A 22,353-nucleotide genomic window follows, 5' to 3' on the forward strand; every position below is an offset into this window, starting at 1 on the left:
TAACTAAAGGAAAAAAAAAATGCCCCCGGTTGCAAAGTGGACACTGTAAGATAAGCACTGGGCTGCTAATCACAAGGAAAGCATTAGAATAAGCCACAAGATTGTCAGTTCAAACCCACCAGCTGCTCCTTGGAAGCCATATTCAGGGTTGCTATGAGACAGAACTGATTCAATGGCACTAAACAACAACAACAACTTCAAAGACTACAATCTTTATTATCGATTGCCCTTTAATGTAAAGAAGACAAAAAACAAAACAAAACAAAACAAAAAAACATTGTCAGAGACTTAATTTTGCTTGTATCCACAATTAATGCTCATGGAAGCAGCAGTCAAGAAATCAAATTACATATTGCATGAAGTAAATCTGAAGCAAAAGACCTCTTTAAAGTGAGAAAGAGCAAAGATGACTCTTTGAGGACTAAGGTGCCCATGACCCAAGTCATGGTATTTCGTATTGCCGGTGACACTAGAATCAGCACTGGACTTCAAACCTCAAGATTGTCAGTTCAGATCTACGTCCTTGGAAGCCCTATATAGGGTTGTTATTAATCGGAACCGACTCTATGGCACTTAGCGTGAACAATATATGGATTTGAAAATTGGACAATGAATAAGGAAGACTGTAAGTTAATTGATGTGTTTGAATTATGGTGTTTAAAAGAATATTGCCAGAAGAACAAACAAATCTATGTTGGAAGAAGTACAGTCAGAATGCTCTTTAGAAGAGAGGAGCGAGAGACTTCATCTTTCATACTTTGGACATGTTATTTGTCTAGGACACTTTCTGCAGAAGGACATCATGCTTGGTAATGCTGAGGGTCAGAAAAAAAAGAGGAAGGCACCCAAAGAGGTGGAATGCACACAGTGTCAGCAACAATGGCTTCAAACACAATAATTGGGAGGATGTTGCAGGATGTTGTGCACAGTAATAACCAATTTGACTCCTCTAACAATAATAACAGCAAATGATAGAACAAAACTGCTTTAGAAACAATGAGAGTTAGGCACGAAGTAATAATTTAAATAGCAGTGATTCACTAGGGTGCTATTAGTCTACAGAACCTAAACGTATGCAATATAAAAGCAATGAACTGACAAAACAAATATATCTATAGTCTGTATGGAAAATTTTTTCCAGTCAATAAACCCAAGTGGCCAACATAAAGAAACTTTAGAAACAGCAAATATTTAAATAAAGTCCCCTGAGAGGTTTTGTTCTGTGGCTTTGGGAAAGATTATCTGTTCTTCCCATTAAGGGCATTTCAGCTTCAAGTTTAACTTTTCAGATGATTCGCAAATCCAAACTTACAGGATGTACCAAATATACAAGTATTTCTCTTTCCTGGCTAAAGACATAAATCCTTCAGAATATTTTTAACAACATTTTTGTATCATGTCTTTTTAATAGCTAGAAAGGTTAATGAAGCATCAAAGACAATGCTTTAATAGATAAAGATGAGTTGCTTTGGTTCCTTTAAACTGTGACCTAAGATTTAGCACCTTCCACTCTGGTTGCATACTGATAGGTGATGAGAACTAACACTTTATTGATAATATCAATTTAATGTGACATGGTAACCATACCTTCCTTTTATCTTTTGACTATATTTTTTCCACTTTTATAAGAACATATTTATAATGGCTACTTTGAAGAATTTGTGTGTTAATTCTGACATCTGGTATACACACAGGCAGTTTCTGTTGCCTGTTACATTTTTGTGTTTTGAGTCATATTTTCTTCTTACTTTGCATGTCTCATAATTTTTTGGAAACTGGATATTTTAGATATTACCTTGTAGCAAATATGGGTACTATGCTATCCCAGAACTTGTTTTCATTTTGACTGGCAGGATCCTCTTGATGAAGTCAATATTTCTTAAGCTGAAGAAGAACTGAAGAAAAAAACTCAAGGCTTGTGATGAACTATTGAAGGATTCTAAGGGCAAAGTATTGAATGACACAGGAAGCATCAAAAGAAGATGGAAGGAATACACAGAGTCATTGTACCAAAATAAAAAGGTTACCTTTCAACCATTTAACAAGGTAACATATGATCAAGAACTGATGGTTTTGAAGTAAGAAGTCCATGCTGCCCTGGAGGCGTTGGTAAAAAACAAGAATCCAGAAACTGACAACTCTCTAGTTGGAATGATTTAACAAACTGCTGTAGTGCAGAAGGTGCTCACTCATCTATGCCAAGAAATTTAGAAGCTATCTACCAGTACATTAGACTGGAAGAGAACCATATTCCAAAGAAAGGTGATTCAACATAATGTGGGAATTATTGAGCAATCTAATTGATAATGAATGATGCAGAAAGAATCAAAAGCAGATGAAAGTTATATACATAGTCACTGTACCAAGGAGAAGGGGTCGATATTCAACCATTTCAAGAGATAGCGTATGATCAAGAACCAATGCCACTGAAAGTAGAAATCTAAGCTGCATTGAAGGCATTGGTGAAAAACAAGGCTCCAGGAATTGATGGAATACAAACTGAAATCTTTCAACAACCTGATGCAGCACTGGAAGCACTCACACATCTATGACAAGAAATTTGGAAGACAGCTACCTGGCCAACCAATTGAAAGAGGTCCATGTTTGTGTCCATTACAAAGATAGATGACCCAGTGAAATGCAGAAATCATTCAACAATATTGTTAATGCCACATGCAAGTAGAGTTCTAGTGAAGATAGTTAAAAATGACTGCAACAATAGGATAGGAAACTGTTAGAAATTCAAGCCAGATTCAAAAGAAGACATGGAACTAGGCATATTGTTGCTGATGTCAGATGAATCTTGGCTGAAAGCAGAGAATACCATAAAGATGTTTACTTGTGATTTATTGACTATGTGGATCATAAAAAGCTATAAATATGGGTATTCCAGAACACATGATTGTGTTCATGAGGCAGTTGTTCGAACAGAACAAAGGAATACAAATCATTTGAAATTAGGAAAGACGTGCGCTTGTATTCTTTCTATATGCTGAACAAATAATCTAGGAAGTTGGATTATATGAAGAAAAGCATGGATTGAAGGAAGACTCATTAACAGCCAGAGATATGCAGATGATGTAACCTTGTTTGTTGAAAGTGAAGAGGACTTAAAATACTTACTGATTTTAAGTAGGCTCAAAGACTACAGCCTTCAGTATGGATTGCACGCCAATGTACAGAAAGCAAAAATCCTCACAACTGGACCAGTAAATAGCATCACGATGCATGAAGAAAATAGTGAAGTTGTCAAAGATTTCATTTTGTTTGGATCACAATTAACACTCATGGAAGCACTAGTCAAGAAATCAAATGACATATTGCATTAGACAAATCTGCTGTGCAAGACCTCTTTAAAGTCTTAAAGAGCAAACGATATCAGTTTGAAAACTAAGGTGCACCTGATCTAAGCCATGGTATTTTCAATAACCTCATATGCATGTGAAAGTTGGACAATGGACAAAGAAGACTGTAGAGGAGTGGATGCATTTGAGTTATGGTATTGGAGAAGAATACTGAAAAGACTATCTATGGATTGCCAGAAGAACAAGCAAATTTGTGTAAGAAGTACAGCCAGAATACTTCTTAGGATCCTGGATGGCAAGACTTTGTCTCTTGTACTTTGGACATATTATCAGAAAGAACAAATCTCCGTTGAAAGATACTATGCTTTCATAATAAGGAGGGTCAGTGAAAAAGAGGAAATCCCCCAAAGAGATGGGTTGGCACAGTGGCAGCAGAAATGGACTGCTAACAATTGTGAGGATGGCTCAGGGCTAGGCAGTGTTTTGTTCTGTTGAACATAGGCTTGCTATGAGTCAGAACTGACTCTATCACACTAAACAACTGCCATTAATATCCAGGATAAATATGAAGATTTCTCCTCTTGCAAAGATTTACAGCCTTGGATATCCTGTGTAGAGTTGCTATTAGTTGGAAATGAATCAATAGTTCTTAACAACAATAACAATCATGAATGCCACATGCAAGTAAAATTTTTCTGAAGATAATTTTTAAATGGTTGTAGCTGTGCATTGACAGGGAACTTCCAGAATTTCAAGACAGATTTAGAAGAGAGCATCAAATTAAGGATATCATTGCTGATGCAAGATGGGTCTTAGCTGAAAGCAGAGAATATCTGAAAGATGCATTTGTTGTTGTTGTTGTTAAGTGCTGTCAAGTAGATTCTGACCCATAGTGACTGACTCAGCAAAGCCATTTAAATGCATGGATAATAAAGTATTATGGATAGCCGTGCCGAGAATGCGAATTCCAGAACACTTAATTGTGCAAAAAAAGGAGCATGTACATAGTACAACAGTTATGAAAACAGAATGATGACTTACTGCATGATTTAAAATCAGGATATGCATGTACCAGGGTTGAGTCTTTTCACCATACTTATTTAATCTGCAAGGTAAACAAAAATTTTGAGTTGAATTATATGGAGAAGAACGCAGCATTAAGATTTTAGGAAGACTCCTTAACAACCTGCAGTATGCAGGTGACACTACCTGGTTTATTGAAAGTAAAGAGGACTAATGAAGATCAAAGTTTGGATTACAATATGAAGAAAACAAAAACTGTCATAATGGGGCCATTAAGTAACACGATGAATGAAGAAAAAGATTGAAGTTGTCAAGGATTTCACTTGAATGCAAAATCAGAGCCTATGGAAGCATCAGTGAAGAAATTAAACAATGATTGCATTGGACTGATCTACTGCAAAAAAGACCTCTTTACAAAGACTAGGGTGTGCTTGACCCAATCACAATTTTTTTCAGTCACCTTATCTACATGCAAAAGCTGGACAATGAATAAGGAAATAAAAAATTGGAGCATTTGAATAACGGTTTTGGCAAAGAATATTGAATATACCAAGACTCCCAGAAGAATGAACAAATCTGAATTGGAAGATATACAACCTGAATGCTCCTTAGAAGTGAGAATGGCGAGACTTTGTCTCAACTATTTTGGACATACTATCAGGAAGGACCAGTCCCTGGAGAAGGACATCATCCTTAGTAAAGTAGAGGGTAGGTAATAGAGGAAGACACTCAAAGAGATCGATTGACCCAGTGACTGCAACAATGGGCTCTATCATTGGAATGATTGTGAGGATAGTACAGGGCCAGTCAGTGTTTTGTTCTGTTATACACGGGGTTGCTATGAGTGGGTACCAACTCAGTGACACCTAACAACGGTAATATTTATCTTCCAGAATGTTAAAACTCTGATGTTGTTCCTCAGGGAGGTAAAGATTTGGGAATTCCCATAATTATTTTAGGTTGACAGTGCTTTTGTCAAGGCTCTCTTCATCTGGCCATACACAGCTTTCCATGAATTTCTGGATAATCTTTCTATTGTTTCCCACAATTTGTTGTTGTTGTTGTGTGCTGTGGAGTTGGTTCCAACTCATAGCGACCCTGTACAATGTTTCTGAGGCTATAAATCTTTACGTGAGCAGAAAGCCTTATCTTTCTCCCGTGGAACAGCTGGTAGTTTCAAACTGCTGACCCTGAGGTTAGCAGCCTGATTCGTAACCACTATGCTGCCAGAGCTCCTTTCTATTGTTTCCCATGATTCACTGGGTCATAAATAATTATACAGATTGATCCAGTAAGTTTGGGCTACATTGAAGGAGCAGTTCTGGATGTCTGTGTTTGATATTTGTTCTGACCCCAGAGGGGCTCTTCTCAGATGACTCCTTTCTCAGTTGTCTTCTACAAACTAGCCAGCTTAGAATTTAGCCTGTGACTACACTGAATACTGAGTCCTGGTATGGTGCTGTGGGTTAATGTACTGGACTGCAAAGTCGGTTTGAACTACAAGGTAGGCAGTTCAAGCTCACCAGCTGCTCCTCAGAAACCCTATACAGGGTCCTATGGGTTAGAACCAGCTCAATGGCATTTGACAACAACTACACAAATCTCTTGCCAATTGTCCTCCACCATAACTGCCACTGTTTCTGAGAACACTCTTAGGCTTGAATTTATCCATATTCTGTTGTAAATAGATTGTGAAAAGACTAGAAACTGATTTTTCCAGCAAAATTTCTGTGGCAGGCCTCAAAGCTGAGGACAACGGCACACTTTCCTTTCTCTCTGACCACTGCTCTTTGGATATGAGTGCTCATTTGAGGGATGATTCTAGACTAAGATCTCCCCTAATATGTCTCCTGTTTACTCTTAGAATAAAATCTAAGCTCTTCATCATGAGCTACAATATCCCATATGAACTATTTACAGCCATTACATCATTCTCTTCTCCCAATATCTTCCTTCACTCTTTGCCCAGAAAATTCCAGCCTTATTTCTTTGCCTCAGGGTCGCTATGGGTCGGAACCAACTCGATGGCACTTAACAACAACAACAAAGCAAAAAAAAAAAACAAAAAAAGACTTACTTGCACCGCAGAGCCATAACACTTGCCATTCTTGCTGTGTTGAAATTCCAGGCTTACATCTGAGGTTTTCTTTGACTTTATCACATAAACTAACGCATGTATGATGCTTTAACTCATTACTGGGATTATTTCCTTCACTGGTATATCACAACCTGAATTTTTACTAGTTATATGTATACTGTGTCACTGTAATGTGCTTTAAAAAATAGCCTTTATAACTAAATTTATTTCAATTCTGGACCTTTCATTCAATAGTAAGTTACTTAGTTTTCAAAGTCATCATAGTAATATTTCTCATAGACTTATAATGATTTGCTGTGTAGTTCAATAAAGGCTTGACATATAGAATATCTATAGTAACTTAGTTCTGATATTGTAACTGTAATATTTTATGATCTAATAATTCTCTATTTGTAACTTTTTCAGGTGTAGGTTCATCTCCTCATATACATCTTGAAGGTGATGAAGTCCAGGGAATCCGGTTGTTGTGCACATCCTCAGGGTGGTACCCAGAACCCAAGGTCCAGTGGACAGCATCTAGTGGCCAGCAAGTGCTACCCTCGTCTGAGATAAAGCAGCAGATGGCCAGTGGTTTGTTTTATGTGAAGACAGCAATCATTGTGCTGAGTCATTTGGAGGGTAATGTGTCCTGTTTCATTTGTAACCCTATCCTGGGCATCAAGAAAGAAGCAAGGATTTCCATAGCAGGTCAGTTTCCATGTCCAGACTCACTGTTGTTGTTGTTGTTAAGACTCACTAGTCAATGTAAATTAGATTTATTCCTAGAATTTGGAAGAATAATTAAAGTCTATTTGTCTGTTCGCTTTTATTCCCTTTGATGTTGCATATTGAGTTTCAGTAACCATATTCTTCCTGTTTAGTTCCAATGTCCATCATGGGAATTATTCACTGGTTTCTTTTTTCTTGGTTCTTATTCATCTTTCAAAGGAGCTCTGGTAGCGTAGCGGTTACGAATCGGGCTGCGAACCTTAAGGTCAGCAGTTCGAAACTACCAGCCGCTCCGCGAGAGAAAGATGAGGCTTTCTATTCCCGTAAAGATTTACACCCTTGGAAACCCTGTACAGGGTCGCTATGGGTCGGAACCGACTCGACGGCACTTCACAACAACAACAACATTCATCTTTCAACAAAAATCATCTGAAAATAAAGTAGATTCCTATTATATTCCATGACTGATATATCTGTAAAAGGTAAGTGCAGAAGAAAAACATACTGTAGAGATTTTATATCAGGAAATATGTTTCCTACAAAATATTCTGAGAGGTAAAAGAAGTAAGATCTGAGCCAGATCTGCTGAATAAATTCCAGACAATATGATACTGCTTCATCAGTTAAGCATTTCTAAGGCCACCTTCTCTATGGTACAATTAAGAACATACCACTGTCAGCACTGCAATGTCCTCTGAACAGTAGACACCTAGAGCTATGCTCTTTGCAACTGGAAGCAACTGAAACTCTCCAAACGGCAAGGCTGAAGCCTTTGTCCCACATTTGCCTTTCAAGTCTCATGCAAGTATGTCTCACTGGCAAAATTTAATTTGCATTCAGAATGATTTTTATAACTACAGAATAGAATAATAAGCAGCCCATATCATTTAGCACATTATATGGAGCTCAACTTGTCAGTTTGTGGTACTGTGGTAACTTGCATTTGTCTATGAAGCTGGAAGCTATGCCATTGGTATTTTAAATACCAGGAGGGTTGCTAATTCACCACTTGTCATAGTGTGTTGGCTTGCATGTGGCTGTGGTGCTAGAAGCTATGCCACTGGTATTTAAAATACCAACAGGTTCACCCATGTGGAGAGGTTTCAGTGGAGCTTCCAGACTAAGACTAGGAAGAAGGATAGACGTACTCTTCTGAATATTTAGCTACTGAAAACCTTATGAGCAGCAGTAGGATGTTGTCAGACATAGTGTCAGAAGATTCAGATATTATGAATAGCACCAGAATATTGTCCTATGTAGCTCTGAAAGATGAGTCCTCATCTTGTTGCATTAGACACTAATGACCAAAGACCACAAGGGTTATGGAATGACATCAAGCACATAACACAGGGAGAAAGCAAAAGTTCATCAAAAAGACAGGAAGGAAAGAAATTATCTAAACAGATTTCAGAAGAGATTCTGAAATTTGATCTTGAGTGTAGGGAAGCTAAAGCAAATGTAAGAAATGAGGAAGTAAAAGAGCTGAACAGAAATTTCTAAGTGTAGTGCAGGAAGATAAGGTCAAGTATTAAATAAAATATGCAAAGATCTAGAGTTAGAAAACCAAAAAGGAAGACCATGCTCAGCATTTCTCAAGATGAAAGAACTGCAAATTCGAAGGATTGGTGTGACAATGTAGGATAGAAGCTCTGGACTACTAAAGGCAAGGTTGACAGTTCAAACCCAGCAGTCTCTCCTTGAAAACCCTGTATGCTTTCATGTCTGTGCAAAGCCTTTTGACTGTGTGGATCATGACTGACTATGGGCAACATTAGGAAGAAAGGTTATTCCAGAACACTTAATTGTGACTCATGAGGATCCTGTACATATACCAAGAGGCGATTGTTAGAATAGAACAAGAGGATACTAAATCCTTTAATACCAGGAAAGGTGTTCTCCAGGTTTGTAAACTCTCACCATACTTTTTTCAATCTGTATGAGCAAATAATATGAGAAACTGCATTATATGAAGAATAACATGGCATTAGGATTGGAGGAAGACTAGTGTACCACCTGAGACATGCAGATGATATATACCTTGCTTGCTGGAAGCAAAAAGGACTTAAAATACTACAGGCTTCAGTACAGATTAGATATCAATGTAAAGAAAACCAAAAGTCCTCACCACTGGACCAATAAATAACACCATGTTAAAAGAAGAACAGATGGAAGTTGTCCAAGACTTAATTTTGCACAATCAACACTCATGGAAGCAGCAATCAAATGATATATTATAAGTAATCAAATCTGCTTTAAAGCCATTAAAGTGTTAAAGGTATCAGTCTGAGGACTAAGGTGCACCTAATCCAAGTCATGGTATTTCCAATAGCCTCATATGTATGTGAAAGTTGGACAATGAATAAAGAAGACTGCAGAAGAATTGATACATTATATTATAGAGATGGGGAAGCATATTGAAAATTCCATGATCTGTTCAAAGAACAAACAAATCTATGTTGGAAGAAGTACAGCCTGAATGATCCTTAGAAACAATATTTTGGACATGTTTTCAGGAGGGACCAGCCACAATGGGCACTGGCATGACAGATGACACTGGGCAGTATTTAGTTGTGTTGTTCAGGGTAGCTAGGAGTCACAATCTACTCTGTGACACCTAAAAATGTGGTTCTGAGCACGGATGGCATGACCAACATCTGATTATGTAATTGTTTGATGATTTATTTCTTGCTTACCAGGGTATTTTTCTGATTTCTTACACTAGTTCTTTCTTATATACCTGCTTTACTTTTTTGAATAATACCCCATTACCCATTAATTGACACAGTTAGGTTCCAAAGACTAGGTCAGTATTTGAAAATCAGGACAAATGGATGATGAACATATCAGATCACAAAATGGAGGATGACTACATCATTATATAACTGTCTAATTACATGTTTACATAACAATTAAATTTCAAAAGTACATAACTGCCAAATCACTGAGAGATTATGGCCCAGCCAAGATGACATATAACCTTAAGCACTTCATACCTCTGTGTTTGTTGCTGCCAAATGTACATTTTTAATGTGCAAAATAGTCAATTTTATTTTACTGTTGTCATAGAAATGGTGAATAATGAGTTCTTTAGGCTGGGTTCTCTAGAAAAAACAACAAAAAACTCCCAATAATTTATATAAGAGAAAGGTGAGGCTTTCTGTTCCTGTAAAGACTTATAGCCTTGGATACCCTATACAGGGTTACTATGAGTCAGAACTGACTTGACAGCATTTAACAACAACAATAAATGTATACTTCACTGATTTCTACTAGTTTTGTTTCTCTAGAGAACTAGTATACCTGTGAGAGAGTCTGTACATATATGTGTGTGTGTGTGTGAATAAGTATGTATATATATATATATATACACACACACACATATGCTTGGTGATGTGGAGGGTCAGTGAAAAAGAGGAAGATGCCCAACAAGATGAATACAGAGGCAGCAGCAATGCATTCAAACATAGCAGCAATGGTAAGGATGGTACAGTACAGGACGATGCTTCATTATTTTGTCCATAGAGTCACTGAGTTAGATGAAGCTCTATAGCACCTAACAACAACACACATGCGTCACAAAACCACTGAAGTCTGTATACATATTTACCTTACTGGTGTGGCACTGTAGGATAAACACTAGACAACAAGGTCAGTTTAAACTGCAAGGTTGGTGGTTCAAATTTATCAGCTGCTCCTTGGAAAGTCTATACAAGGTCGCTATGAGTTAGAACTTAACAGCAACCACAATATATATATATAAATATATTTATTCATGGAGCTCTGGTAGTGTAGTTGTTACTAATTGGGCTGCTAACCTAAGGGACAGCAGTTTGAAACTACCAGCTGTTCCACGGGAGAAAGATGAGGCTTTCTGCTCCCATAAAGATTTATAGACTCGGAAACCCTGTACAGGGTCACTATGAGTCGGAACTGACTCCATGGCACATAACCACCATATATACATACATACATACATACCATATATATATACACACACACATATACCATATATATACCATATATAATTATATATATACCACATATTCCACACATATATACCATATATAGAATGCCACATATATACCACATATATATCATACACATACCACATATATATCACATATATACCATATATATATATATATACACCATATAATACCACATATATATACCATATATACATATACATACACAGACACACACATGCATATATACACACACACACACACACACACACACAGGCATTTGTCAAAAATTATCTGCACTCTGCTTTTATTAACACTCTGTTGGCTGCACTGTCATATCAGTGCTTTTCATTCAATATCACTATTGTGCAGGTGTGAACCTGGCCATCTGCAAACAGATTTTGGATTGATATTCAAAGGAAGATAAAAGATTATTTTTAAAAAATTTGTTACTGGTAATGAGACATGAATTCATCACTACAAGCCTGAGAGTAAATAGCAGAATATGAAATGGAAACATCCTCAATGGATGACCAAGAAAAAGTTCAAAAGTTAGCTATCAGTTGAAAAATTGATGCTTGTAGTTTTCTGGGATTCTCAAAGGCCAGTATTGGAATATTATCAGGAAAAAGTTTCAATGATCTACAGTGCTTATTGCAGTGAGATGCTCACTGTGGAGCTGAAGTCTAAACCTTTGGATTTAAACTTTTGGATTAAAGTGCTATCCAATGGTGGTGTGATCTTGCATGAAAAAGCATGTTCACTCACCTCTGCCCATACTGTTAACACGCTGCAAAAAGTTCATTTTGAGGTGTTAAAGCATCCTCCCTATAGTCCTGATCTTGCTTCCCTAGACTTACACTTGTTTGGTTCCCTGAAAGCAGTACTGCTGGGATGAAGATTCAATTCTCAGGAGAAGTGAAGACAGTGATGCATTCGTGGCTTGCAGCTCAGTCTAAAACATTTTTTTAAATAAGGGAATAAGAAAGTTTGTTGACAGATGGGCAAAGTGTATTGAAACATTTACATATTATGTTGAAAAATTATGTATTTGTCTTTTCTAAAAGTTGATTAAATATATACGCTACAGCCAGAGTGTGGATAATTTTTGACTCACCTATATGGATAATTTTATATATATGTGTGTGTGTGTATGTGTGTATGGAGATAGATTGATATAGACAGTGAACAAGAGAGCGCGTGAGAGAGATATATCTCAATGAAATGGCTCCACAGTTGTGGAGGTTGACAAGACTCAAGTCCCTGGATCAGTCACCAGGCTGGAGGCTTCTCCTGTCTCCTATAACTGCAGAGGCTGATGAAACTCAGATTGACAGGCAATATGACAAGGTTTTAGTTAAAGTTCTGAGAACCCAAATTGCAGCTAGATAATAAGCCAGACACAGGACCCAGAAGGAGCAAAAATCATAGAATTTTGCCAAAACATCCATATATATTGGATGCAGGACACACAGCCAAGAAAACTCCCACCATAACTTATTGGCTGTTCATTTCAAATATGTCATGAAAGTAATTACATTATATTAAAAAATGGAAGATGAAATATTGTTATACGACTGCCAAATTATAACATTGCTAACTGTCAAACCATTGAGAATCATGCTCTAGCCAAGTTGGCATATAACCTTAGCCATCACAAGATAGTCGATAGTGATATATTGTTATTTGTTGTTGTTAGGTGTTGTCAAGTTGGGACCAACTCATAACTATCTTATGTACACAATAGAATGAAACACTGCCTGGTGTTGCACCAATCACACAATTGTTGCTGTGCTTAGGTCCATTGCTGCTGCCATATTATGCCAATCCATCTTATTGAAGTTCTTCCTCTTTTTCACTGATCCTTCACTTTACCAAGCATGATGTCCGTCTTGAGGGTCTGGTCACTCCTGATAATATATGTAAAATATGAGAAGTGAAGTCTGGTTTCTGGTTATCCTGGCTTCTAAGGAGCATTCTGGCTTTACTTCTTCCAAAAATGATTTGCTTGCTCTTTTGGCAGTCTATGGTACTTTTAATATTCTCCATCAACACCATAACTAAAATGCATAAATTCTTCCTTATACAGCCTTTATAAAGTGATATGTTGTTGTTGTTAAGTGTCATTGAATCAATTCTGACTCATAGAAACTCTGCATAGGGTTTTCATGGAGCAGCCGGTGGATTTGAACTGCCAACCTTGTATTTTGTGGTCCAGTATTGATTCTACAATGCCACACCAGGAGTCCTCCTAAGTGATATGGCATTGCTAAATTGTCTACCAAATTCCACTTGTAATGAAACCTTTGAAACTTGTGGGACAACTATCACCCACCAACATTTTCAAACTTTTATGGTAGAATATACCTCTGCTGGAGTCCTGGTGTGGTGCTGTGGGTTAATGTGCTCAGCTGCAAAGTCAGTTTGAATTGCAAGGACAGAAGTTCAGGCTCACCTGCTGCTCCTAGAAAACCCTCTACAGGGTCACTACGGGTTGGAACAGACTCGACGACATTTAACAACAGCATACTTCTGTTTGACTAGGACCTATATAACTGCATGAATCCAAAGAAGCAGTCTTTATTCCAACAAGCTTACTATCTGAGTCTCCTGGAAAATATGTGTGCCACACAATTTTATCAAAACCCACATTACCTTAATATTTCCCTTGAATTTAGCATGTCATTCAGTACTGAAAACACATGGAGTCAACAAAAAAATTCAAAGTAGAAAATAATTTGGTTGTGAAAGGGTTAATGAGAGTCTTATTTTTCAGATGACTTGTTTCCCAGAGTCACAGATTGGAAGATATCATTTGCTGTTATTGTTCCTGTTTTGCTACTTTTCTTCCTTATTGCTGCCATTTTCATCTGGAGAATGCACAGAAGAAATAGTGAGTAAAATTTTGCAAAGTATGGTGTGTAATGGCATTGAGAATGCAGAGTTAGTAACTTCTAAATTGTTCTAGAACCCAGTTTCTCAGCTGTGACGTTACTGATATTTGGGCAGGATAGTTCTTTTTGTAAGACTGTCCTGTGCATTGTGGTATCTATTAGAAGACAGTAACACTCCTCAGTTGTAACAAACAAAAATGTGTCCAGAAATTGCCAAATGTCCCCTGGGGGGATGTAAAATTGCTGACAGTTGAATTCCATTGGTTAAGAACAACTGTTGAGTCCATGAATGTAATAAATAGTGGAGTCCTGGTGTGGCGCTGTGGGTAATGCATCAGACTGCAAAGCTGTTTGAACTTCAAGGTCAGTGGTTCAAGCTCACCAGCTGCTCCTTAGAAACCCTATACAGGGTCGCTATGGGTCGGAATCCACTTGACAGCACTTAACAACAACAATGATAGTGAAAGCATCACACTAACTCAAAGGGCAGTATCAAAGCCAAATAATTTAGGCACACATTTGATTGTGGTATTAATTCCTGGTTCTCATCATGCTATCTTAAGTGTTTCACAGTGGGTTTCCAGCCTGCTCTTTAATTCATATCTCTTTCCCCCTCCCATGGTTCTGTCATCCCAAATTTATTTTCATTCCACTAAGGTGTTACATCTGTATGTCTTTTAATGTTTTTCCCTTTCATGGAGAATTAATAACATATTAGTATTAATTATGTATTAATTAGAATTAATAACATATTAGTAACTCAGTACTCATAAAAGTGGACTCAAAAATATCAGTGATGATGCAGATCAGGGAATGCTTGACTTTGGTATTTTGTTTTTGACTGCATGTTATTTTGTCTTAAATTATACTCATATTGGGAACTACCCTATTCTTCCATAACACAGAACTTTTAAAATATGTAAAATGCTTTCAAATAACTGTGAATGAAGATGAAAACAGTGTATATTTTTTTCTGTCAATTTTGCAATTAAAAATATATATACACCTCCTTGGAATTTTACTTCATCAATAGGAAAATTTGTTGTCTTATTTTAAACTGCCAGTTCTTTGTTTTCCTCCACTATATCCACAACATCTAGCTTGGTGCTTGAGTTCAAGGTCATTATCTATTGTATTGCAACATCATGGCCATTCATACTAGCTGACCCATGTTGTCAGTTGTTGTCGAGTTAACTTTGACTCATGGTAATGCTACATACAACAGAATAAAACATTGCCTGGTTCTGTCCCATCTTCACGATCACTTGCATATTTAAGTTCAGTGTGGGTACTGAGTGACTTCCAACATAGGGGTCTCATCTTCCAGCACTATATCAGACAGTGTTATGTTATGATTAATTGGGTTTGCTTTGGATGCTTTTGGAAGCAGTCCACGTCTTTTTTCGTAGTCTGTCTGAGTCTGGAATCTCAATTGATAATTATCCACCATGGGTGATCCTGCTGGTATTTAAAAGCATATGTTACATAGCTTCCAGCATGAGAGTAATGCAAGCAACTATGGTAAAACACTAAGAGATTAATAGTTGTCAGCATAAATAATTGATTAATAACCTCTGTCATTGGCCTCAAATATTTCTATACTGCTCTGCCATCCAAGTCTCTTGTTCAGGGCATACTGGACCTGCTCACAATTCAGCAGTGAAAAGTAAATGCCTGTATAAATTACCTAATTTATTTGTGAATATAAGTAATACAAGTAACACAAGAAACAATGCAGTAATACAAGGAGCATATATTTAGAGTTCAGAGTTTCCACTGGACTTTCTTTTCATGGGTTTGTTTGGTCCAGAAATAAAGCAGCCTTTGAATCATCTGGGGCAAGCTCAGACCACTCCCAGGATTCAGCATTTGATCTTTAGTGCTTTACAATGAGACCATCTTGGTATGCTCATTGATTTGATACTGTACATCCCTGTCTTAGTGATTATTTGTATTTCTGTTTTGTCTCATACATGGAGATTAGTAAGTCCTTTCACCTCATGAAGGAACAGGCTGAAAATGACCACTTATGATTTTTGCCCATATTCTCTGGTTAACTAAGATTAGTAACTGAGTCTACAAGATGTTTACCCACCTGAGGGTGGCTACCCTGTCTAATCCTAATTAGTGTCTCAAGTTCCCAGGTCACTGCCTGAACCAATGTGATCAAACTCATTGAAGGAGTGCTGTCTCTGCCAACTTCATCTCCTTGTAAGGTGCAGGGCATACAGTAGGATGGGGGTATTTTACAAACCTAAAGGAAAATAACAAAAAAATAACAGAGGACAATAAAAAACTGGCAGCAACAGTGTCCTGTAGTGGAGAGTGACAATAAGAGATGGAGCTCAAATGTAGAAGGATAAAATAAAGTCAGTACCAAGAATGTATTATATAGCAGATTGTTTCCATATGAATAGAAGGAATAGGGTACACATTAAAATGTTCTTGATCAAACATGTCTAGAAGATTCTACAGTTAATCTAAAGAAATATGCCCAAAATTGAAGCGGGGAAGACCAATATCTAAATATCCTCCCACAAAATGGGTTCGAAGGGCTAAGATGTGGTCAAGATGACCCACTTTCAGAAGATTTGCTCCCTGCAAGAGAGATGGGGCCTTGGCTCTTAAGAGGCTCACTGAGAAAAACCTGAATCATATTATGATGTTCTAATTTCCTTCCACTTTCCAAATTGGACAATGTGGGGAGACCTTGTCCTATATAGATAATATGGCCAAACACGTGACATTGGACAGATAATATTGGCAACAGTGTACTAGTCACATATGTTCACAGACTAAAGGAGAATGACACTGGATGCTAGACAAGTCCAATAAGGTTTGCATTCATGTGTAAAGTGAACCAGTTGTGGGTGTGGGAGGTATGTTTCATAAGAATAAGAGGGGGCTGTGTCCCTGGCTCCAGTGGGGAAATATGATTATTGTCATGGCAGGGAGGTGAAACCTCTTAGGTGGAGAACTGAGTGGATTGCAGCTGTCCAGGCTGACCGGAGAATTAAGTGGGTAGGGACCTCTCTAATGAGAGCAAGGTAACTCATGGTTAGGTCTTTGGGAGACTCTTTGAGAATCAAATATGTCAAGAGAGCACTAGAAATTTTGTCTTACAAAGATATGACTTTCTATAGAGTTTTTCATGTTGAACTGCTAACAGGATACACTCTTAGAGTTCAGTTAGTTCTGCTGCAAGGTGACATGTGTGTTCCTAAAAATTAATACAAATTACACAAGAAAATTACAAAGATATTGAGAAAATGAATTTAGGTATACAACATTCAAAAGCTTTGCCAGTGACGTATTAAAAGAAGATAGAAATCAAGTTAAGATAGTAGCAACATTCTATACTTACTGATGATTATGATATATTTCAAAGTCTTAGTGTGGCGCTGTAGGATGAGCACTGGATGGCAAGATTGGTTTGAACTGTAATGTTGATTTGAACCAAATAGTCTGTCATTCACACTCACCAGCCACTTCTCAGAAACCCATAAATGGCATCACTATGTGATGGAAACAACTTGATGGCACTGAAAAATAAATAGACTTTTGTTGTTGTTATTGTTGTGAAGTGTCGTCGAGTCAGTTCTGACCCATAGAAACCCTGTGTAGGGTTTCTGAGCAGCAGCTTACAAGACTATAAACTGTTTCCAAAGCAGAATTGACTTGATAGCAGTGGGAGGTGTGCTTTATATTATTGAGAGCAGTATGCAGAACGCCATGTGCTAAATGCAAACAGCCGGGAGGGACTAGAACTGGTGAGGAAAATGACATAATTCCCTGGAATACACTAAAGTGAAATCAATACAAAGATTTTAATCCACTATTTCTTAAAATTCCTAACTTAAATCTAACCTCTTGCTCAAATGTTTGCATGTACCTTATAAGAGTATAGATAATAGTTCAAAAACATTTCACAAGAATTTGTCTCTTTTTTGTGTTTCAGGGAAGCTTAATGAAGACCTTGGTAGGTAATATTTCTCTAAGACTATATGTATGTTACTCAGAGCAACATCTCACTGCATCTTATTGTTTCAGAAATGAAAAAACTCCTAGGAGAAGGAGGTAAGTGATGAAAATGATCACGCCAAACCTTACCCCATAGAGTGGCTTCTTTTACTACTCACCTGTTACCTGTTTTATTCATTTATAAATCTTGGGTTATAAGCTAAATCTTGGTTTTGAATAAACTTTCTTTCTTTCTTTTTTAATTCCAGGAATAATAAAAGCTCGATGCTATGCAGGTAATTAAAGACATGAAAATCTGGGTATTGATTATTGGTTTTAGCCAGCACCCTGGGCTACAGGGATAGGCAATCTATAATAACACACACACACACAGATGCACACACATAGAGTCCTTTTAGTTTGCCTAGTTGTCTATTCCATAATGCTCCTTATCAGTTTATAGCTAAAATCTATTAATTTAGGTACTATTTTACATTTTCTTAACATCTTACAAAGTCTTTTTAAAACCATGGTTTATAAATGCTTTAAATAGTATCTAAAATATCAGGATAAATATACAATGATAAAATTATGAAGCAAGAATTTGTTTAGCCAGAGTTTGTTTTAAAAGTTAAACTAAGCAATGCTTTTCTCTCTCTCTCATGTTAGTTACTTGAAAAACAAAAACAACTACCACCTTGAATAAGTTGTGATGTGTGTTATAATCTCTAGCATTATCATTAATTACAATTATTCTTGGATCTCAAGATAGGGCCCTTTTGTTTTTTGACAATGAGGTCATAAGAAATATCAAAGAAAATAACGCATTAGACAATGTTAAACAGGCAAGGAAGAATTTATCCAAATGGATCATCACAAGGAGGTCTATTGGAAGTGGGGGAGAACACTGAAATAGGAGGAGGGAGATTATTGCAAAAGATAATGAAGCCAACCCAAACTATAATTAACTCTGTGGAAACAGTAAACTGGGATAGACTAGTGGAAAAATTCTGATGAAAGTTAAGGGAGATAGATAACTGGGATGGGTGAGTGATTGCCAAATTTTCAATTATGGTTATATTTATTCAAACAGAGATGATCATTAAGATAGTCTTGGTTGGTTCTTTGCAGTAAGTCATTTTCCAGAGCACAAATCAATGATATTGGTGGTGGGATAGCCATTGTTGCTTTCCAGGATCAGAGGACTCCTATAAAATTTAACTTTGTCAGGAGTCAAATTAGAAGCTGGTCAGTCCAAGACTTGGGTAGAAGCTGAGTTCTGAGAAAAGTTCAGATAGAAGACCTGTGCACAAGGGATTAATAATTTGAGGGTTTGTGTCACAAATGGAGATAGAGACTATGTCTGAAAACAAGCATTACAGATTAAGAGGACAAATTTGAGGTCCAAATTGAAATAAAGTGGACTGGAAAGTAAAGAAGCCAGAGTTTGCTGTAGGTCCTGATGTATTTACGTGGTGAAGCTTCCTTAAACTATGATGTCACAAATTTGGCCCTTAAGAATTCTCCTTTATTTTATTAAATGAAAAAAAAAAATGTGATTCTGTGAGCCCATGAATTATCAGTTGTAATATGGCTGATCGATACCAGAACCAAGAACTTTTGCTTTTGTTCTCATGCTTCCTGTCTCATGTCAGTAATACCTTATATCAGTAATACAGTTAAGGAAGAAATGCCCTGATATATGGACTGTATTCTTTTCAACTAGGAAATGCATTTCTGAAGTTGTCTAATATAGACAAGTGGGAAAACATGCTAATTGCTCATATGACCTGAAAAAAATCAAGTGGTGGTTCTTTGACTATCTGGGTCATGGATTTCCATCTCATATATTTAAATACTTTTATCACTTTAAAGGTTGTTTCTAAAGTCATGTATCCATATAATTTTTTGTATCTATGAAAATGGGTTTAGAAAAAAATTCATAAAAATAAGTTTCAAAATAATTCATAAAATTCTGATTAAATGTCAGAAAAGATTTTGAGCAGAATTCAAATTCATCAAAATATTCTGTTTCAGAGTAAATGCATGCAAATATTTGTATACTTAGGTCACAGTTTGGATATTAGATTTTAGATTTGAATCCAAATAGTGAAACACATTAGTAAATGTACTTTGGAAAATCTCTCTAAATGTCTTCTTTTCTCAACATAAAGCAGGCATAATTCTCTCTCATTGTTTGTTGTGAAAATTAAATATGTGTAAATATGCTGCAAACAGCATCAAAAATCATGCTACTTGAATAAGTATTGAAAGAATATTAGCCATATTCAAAACAATAACAACTGGAATATATATACATACACATTACTTGTATTTTATTTTATGAACAAATATCAGTATTCAATTACTGGTCTTTGGGCTAATGTACAAGTGTGGCATGAAAAACCTGATTAGGTAAAAGAAGCATATTTCCTTTGAGAGAGACTGAATGAAGAGTCCAGAGAGAGATAGGAACCTTATATATTGTTTCAATTAATGTTGATTATGTCCCAAGACTTACAAGATATTCTTCCATAGAGGATATTACTCTGGATATAGACACGGCTCATCCTTATCTCCAAATTTCTGAAGATAAAAAAAGCGTGAAAGGAGGTGATACCTTTAAGGAACTACCAAAGTGTCAGAAACGGTTTGATAATCTGGTCTGTGTATTGGGTCAGCAGACTTTCTTGGAAGGTAGACATTACTGGGAGGTGAGTGTGAAAGAGAAAGTAAAATGGACCCTGGGAATTTGCAAGGATTCAATCTGCAGACGGGGGGAAATCCAGGTCTTCCCAGAGTCTGGGTTCTGGACACTATGTTTGAATACAGAAAATAACTACCAAGCCCTTGAAAATCCCCCTGTGACACTCCAAATTGAAGAAGTTCCTGAGATCATTGGAATATTCTTGGATTATAAGGCTGGGAGGATTTCCTTTTATAATGTGACCAATCTGACTCATATGTACACCTTCAGAACGCGATTCACAGGAGACCTGAGGCCATACTTCTATCCTGGACCCCTCAGAGGTGGTTCAAATCGACACCCACTTACCATCCTGTCATCAGGTGATATATAACAAACTACAGAAGAAAATGATTATGGAACTGAGAAAAACACTCCAAGTTTTCCATCTGCTCTCATTTGAGAGCAACGTATATGGAGATTAATTCTCTATTTTATGGAACAAAATACTTTGTTTTAAATTGTATAGAATTCAAATAAAATTCAATGTCAAATTATATATTTATATAGTTTCAGTCCCTGGTATGCCCATATATCCTATATGTTAATGGTTTAGAAATATGTGTTGATTTGAATTATATGACACAGAATTTACACAGTTGACAATCAAGGATACAGAATATAAACACAACTTCAAAAATTAACAATAGGAAGTTTTCACTTATGCAAGAGGGAAAATAATTTTAACTCTAGGTTGATTACTATTGGGTACAACTTGTCTTTCATTCGTGTTTAGAGATGGAAAAGGGAAAGGGTTCACATCTAACTGAGGTTGCCTAAACCCAGAGGAGCATATTTGCTTTGACAAAAGTGTTTTAAGCCTTGGAACATAAACTCCAAGCAAGTATCCATCCCAAGCACTATTTCTTCACCACATTGCTATTTTGGAGACTACATTTTTATATTATAGTTTCCAATTTAAATGAATACAAAAGCACCAGTATTCATGAATCTCAAACATACTTATTGGTTACCTATGTATTGTTACTATAACTGTCACCAAGATAAAATCTTCGTGGTCAATATATACATAATCTGTATCCTCATAAAGCCTAAATTTAGTCAGACAGACAGTCATATAGGTAAAAAACTGAGAAGCAATTGCACAATTTAAAAAGTTATGCAGGAAAAGATTAGGGGATCTGTATATAGAATAAGGGTGGACGTGTTTATTTAGTTTCAGTCATTAGGAAAAACCTTCTGAGAAAGCAATATGCAAAAGATAAAATTTGCCAAATGCTGGGAGCATTTAATTTTGGAAATTTGTGAAGTTTGAAAACAACAGAAACACTTGAGACAGTGAAAAAAGACCTTTGGAATTCAGTTTAAGTGTGGCACTAAGTTGTTTGAAATTAGCTTTCAAAAGGAAGTAACTGAAGCCGCATAGTTAAGATGAATCTCCTTTATCCTGCAAGAGGGAGACTTTTTGTATGAATTTAAATTAAATATTTAATATTAATAAAGGGGCTTCAAAAAGTCTGTAGAAAATTTCCATTCATTTAAAAATTTTATTTTTCTACAAAGTTTTTGAAACCCCTTGAAAGTAAAGATATGCTGAAAAGAACTATTTGGGCTGTAAAAACAATAGATGTCAAGCTCATCATATAGCTTATTTTAAAGGAGGTGGTCCAAGTCTGAATAAATATTAACCTCT

At 36.6% G+C, this 22,353-nt stretch overlaps 1 protein-coding gene across 1 annotated transcript in view; it reads left to right on the plus strand.

The window, feature by feature from the left end:
• The window catches only part of LOC102835911 (erythroid membrane-associated protein-like), a 37,521-nt gene extending 16,488 nt beyond the window's left edge, over nt 1–21,033 (plus strand). The window contains exons 2-5 of the mRNA XM_006874472.1: nt 6,832–7,044; nt 17,952–17,972; nt 18,223–18,249; nt 20,492–21,033. Coding sequence (XP_006874534.1) covers nt 6,832–7,044; nt 17,952–17,972; nt 18,223–18,249; nt 20,492–21,033 — 803 coding nt within the window. The remainder of the gene's footprint in view (nt 1–6,831; nt 7,045–17,951; nt 17,973–18,222; nt 18,250–20,491) is intronic.
• The last annotated feature ends 1,320 nt before the right edge of the window (nt 21,034–22,353 follow it).

This window comes from Chrysochloris asiatica, unplaced genomic scaffold (genome assembly GCF_000296735.1).
Source record: "Chrysochloris asiatica unplaced genomic scaffold, ChrAsi1.0 scaffold00279, whole genome shotgun sequence".
NCBI classification, from domain to species: Eukaryota; Metazoa; Chordata; class Mammalia; order Afrosoricida; family Chrysochloridae; genus Chrysochloris; species Chrysochloris asiatica.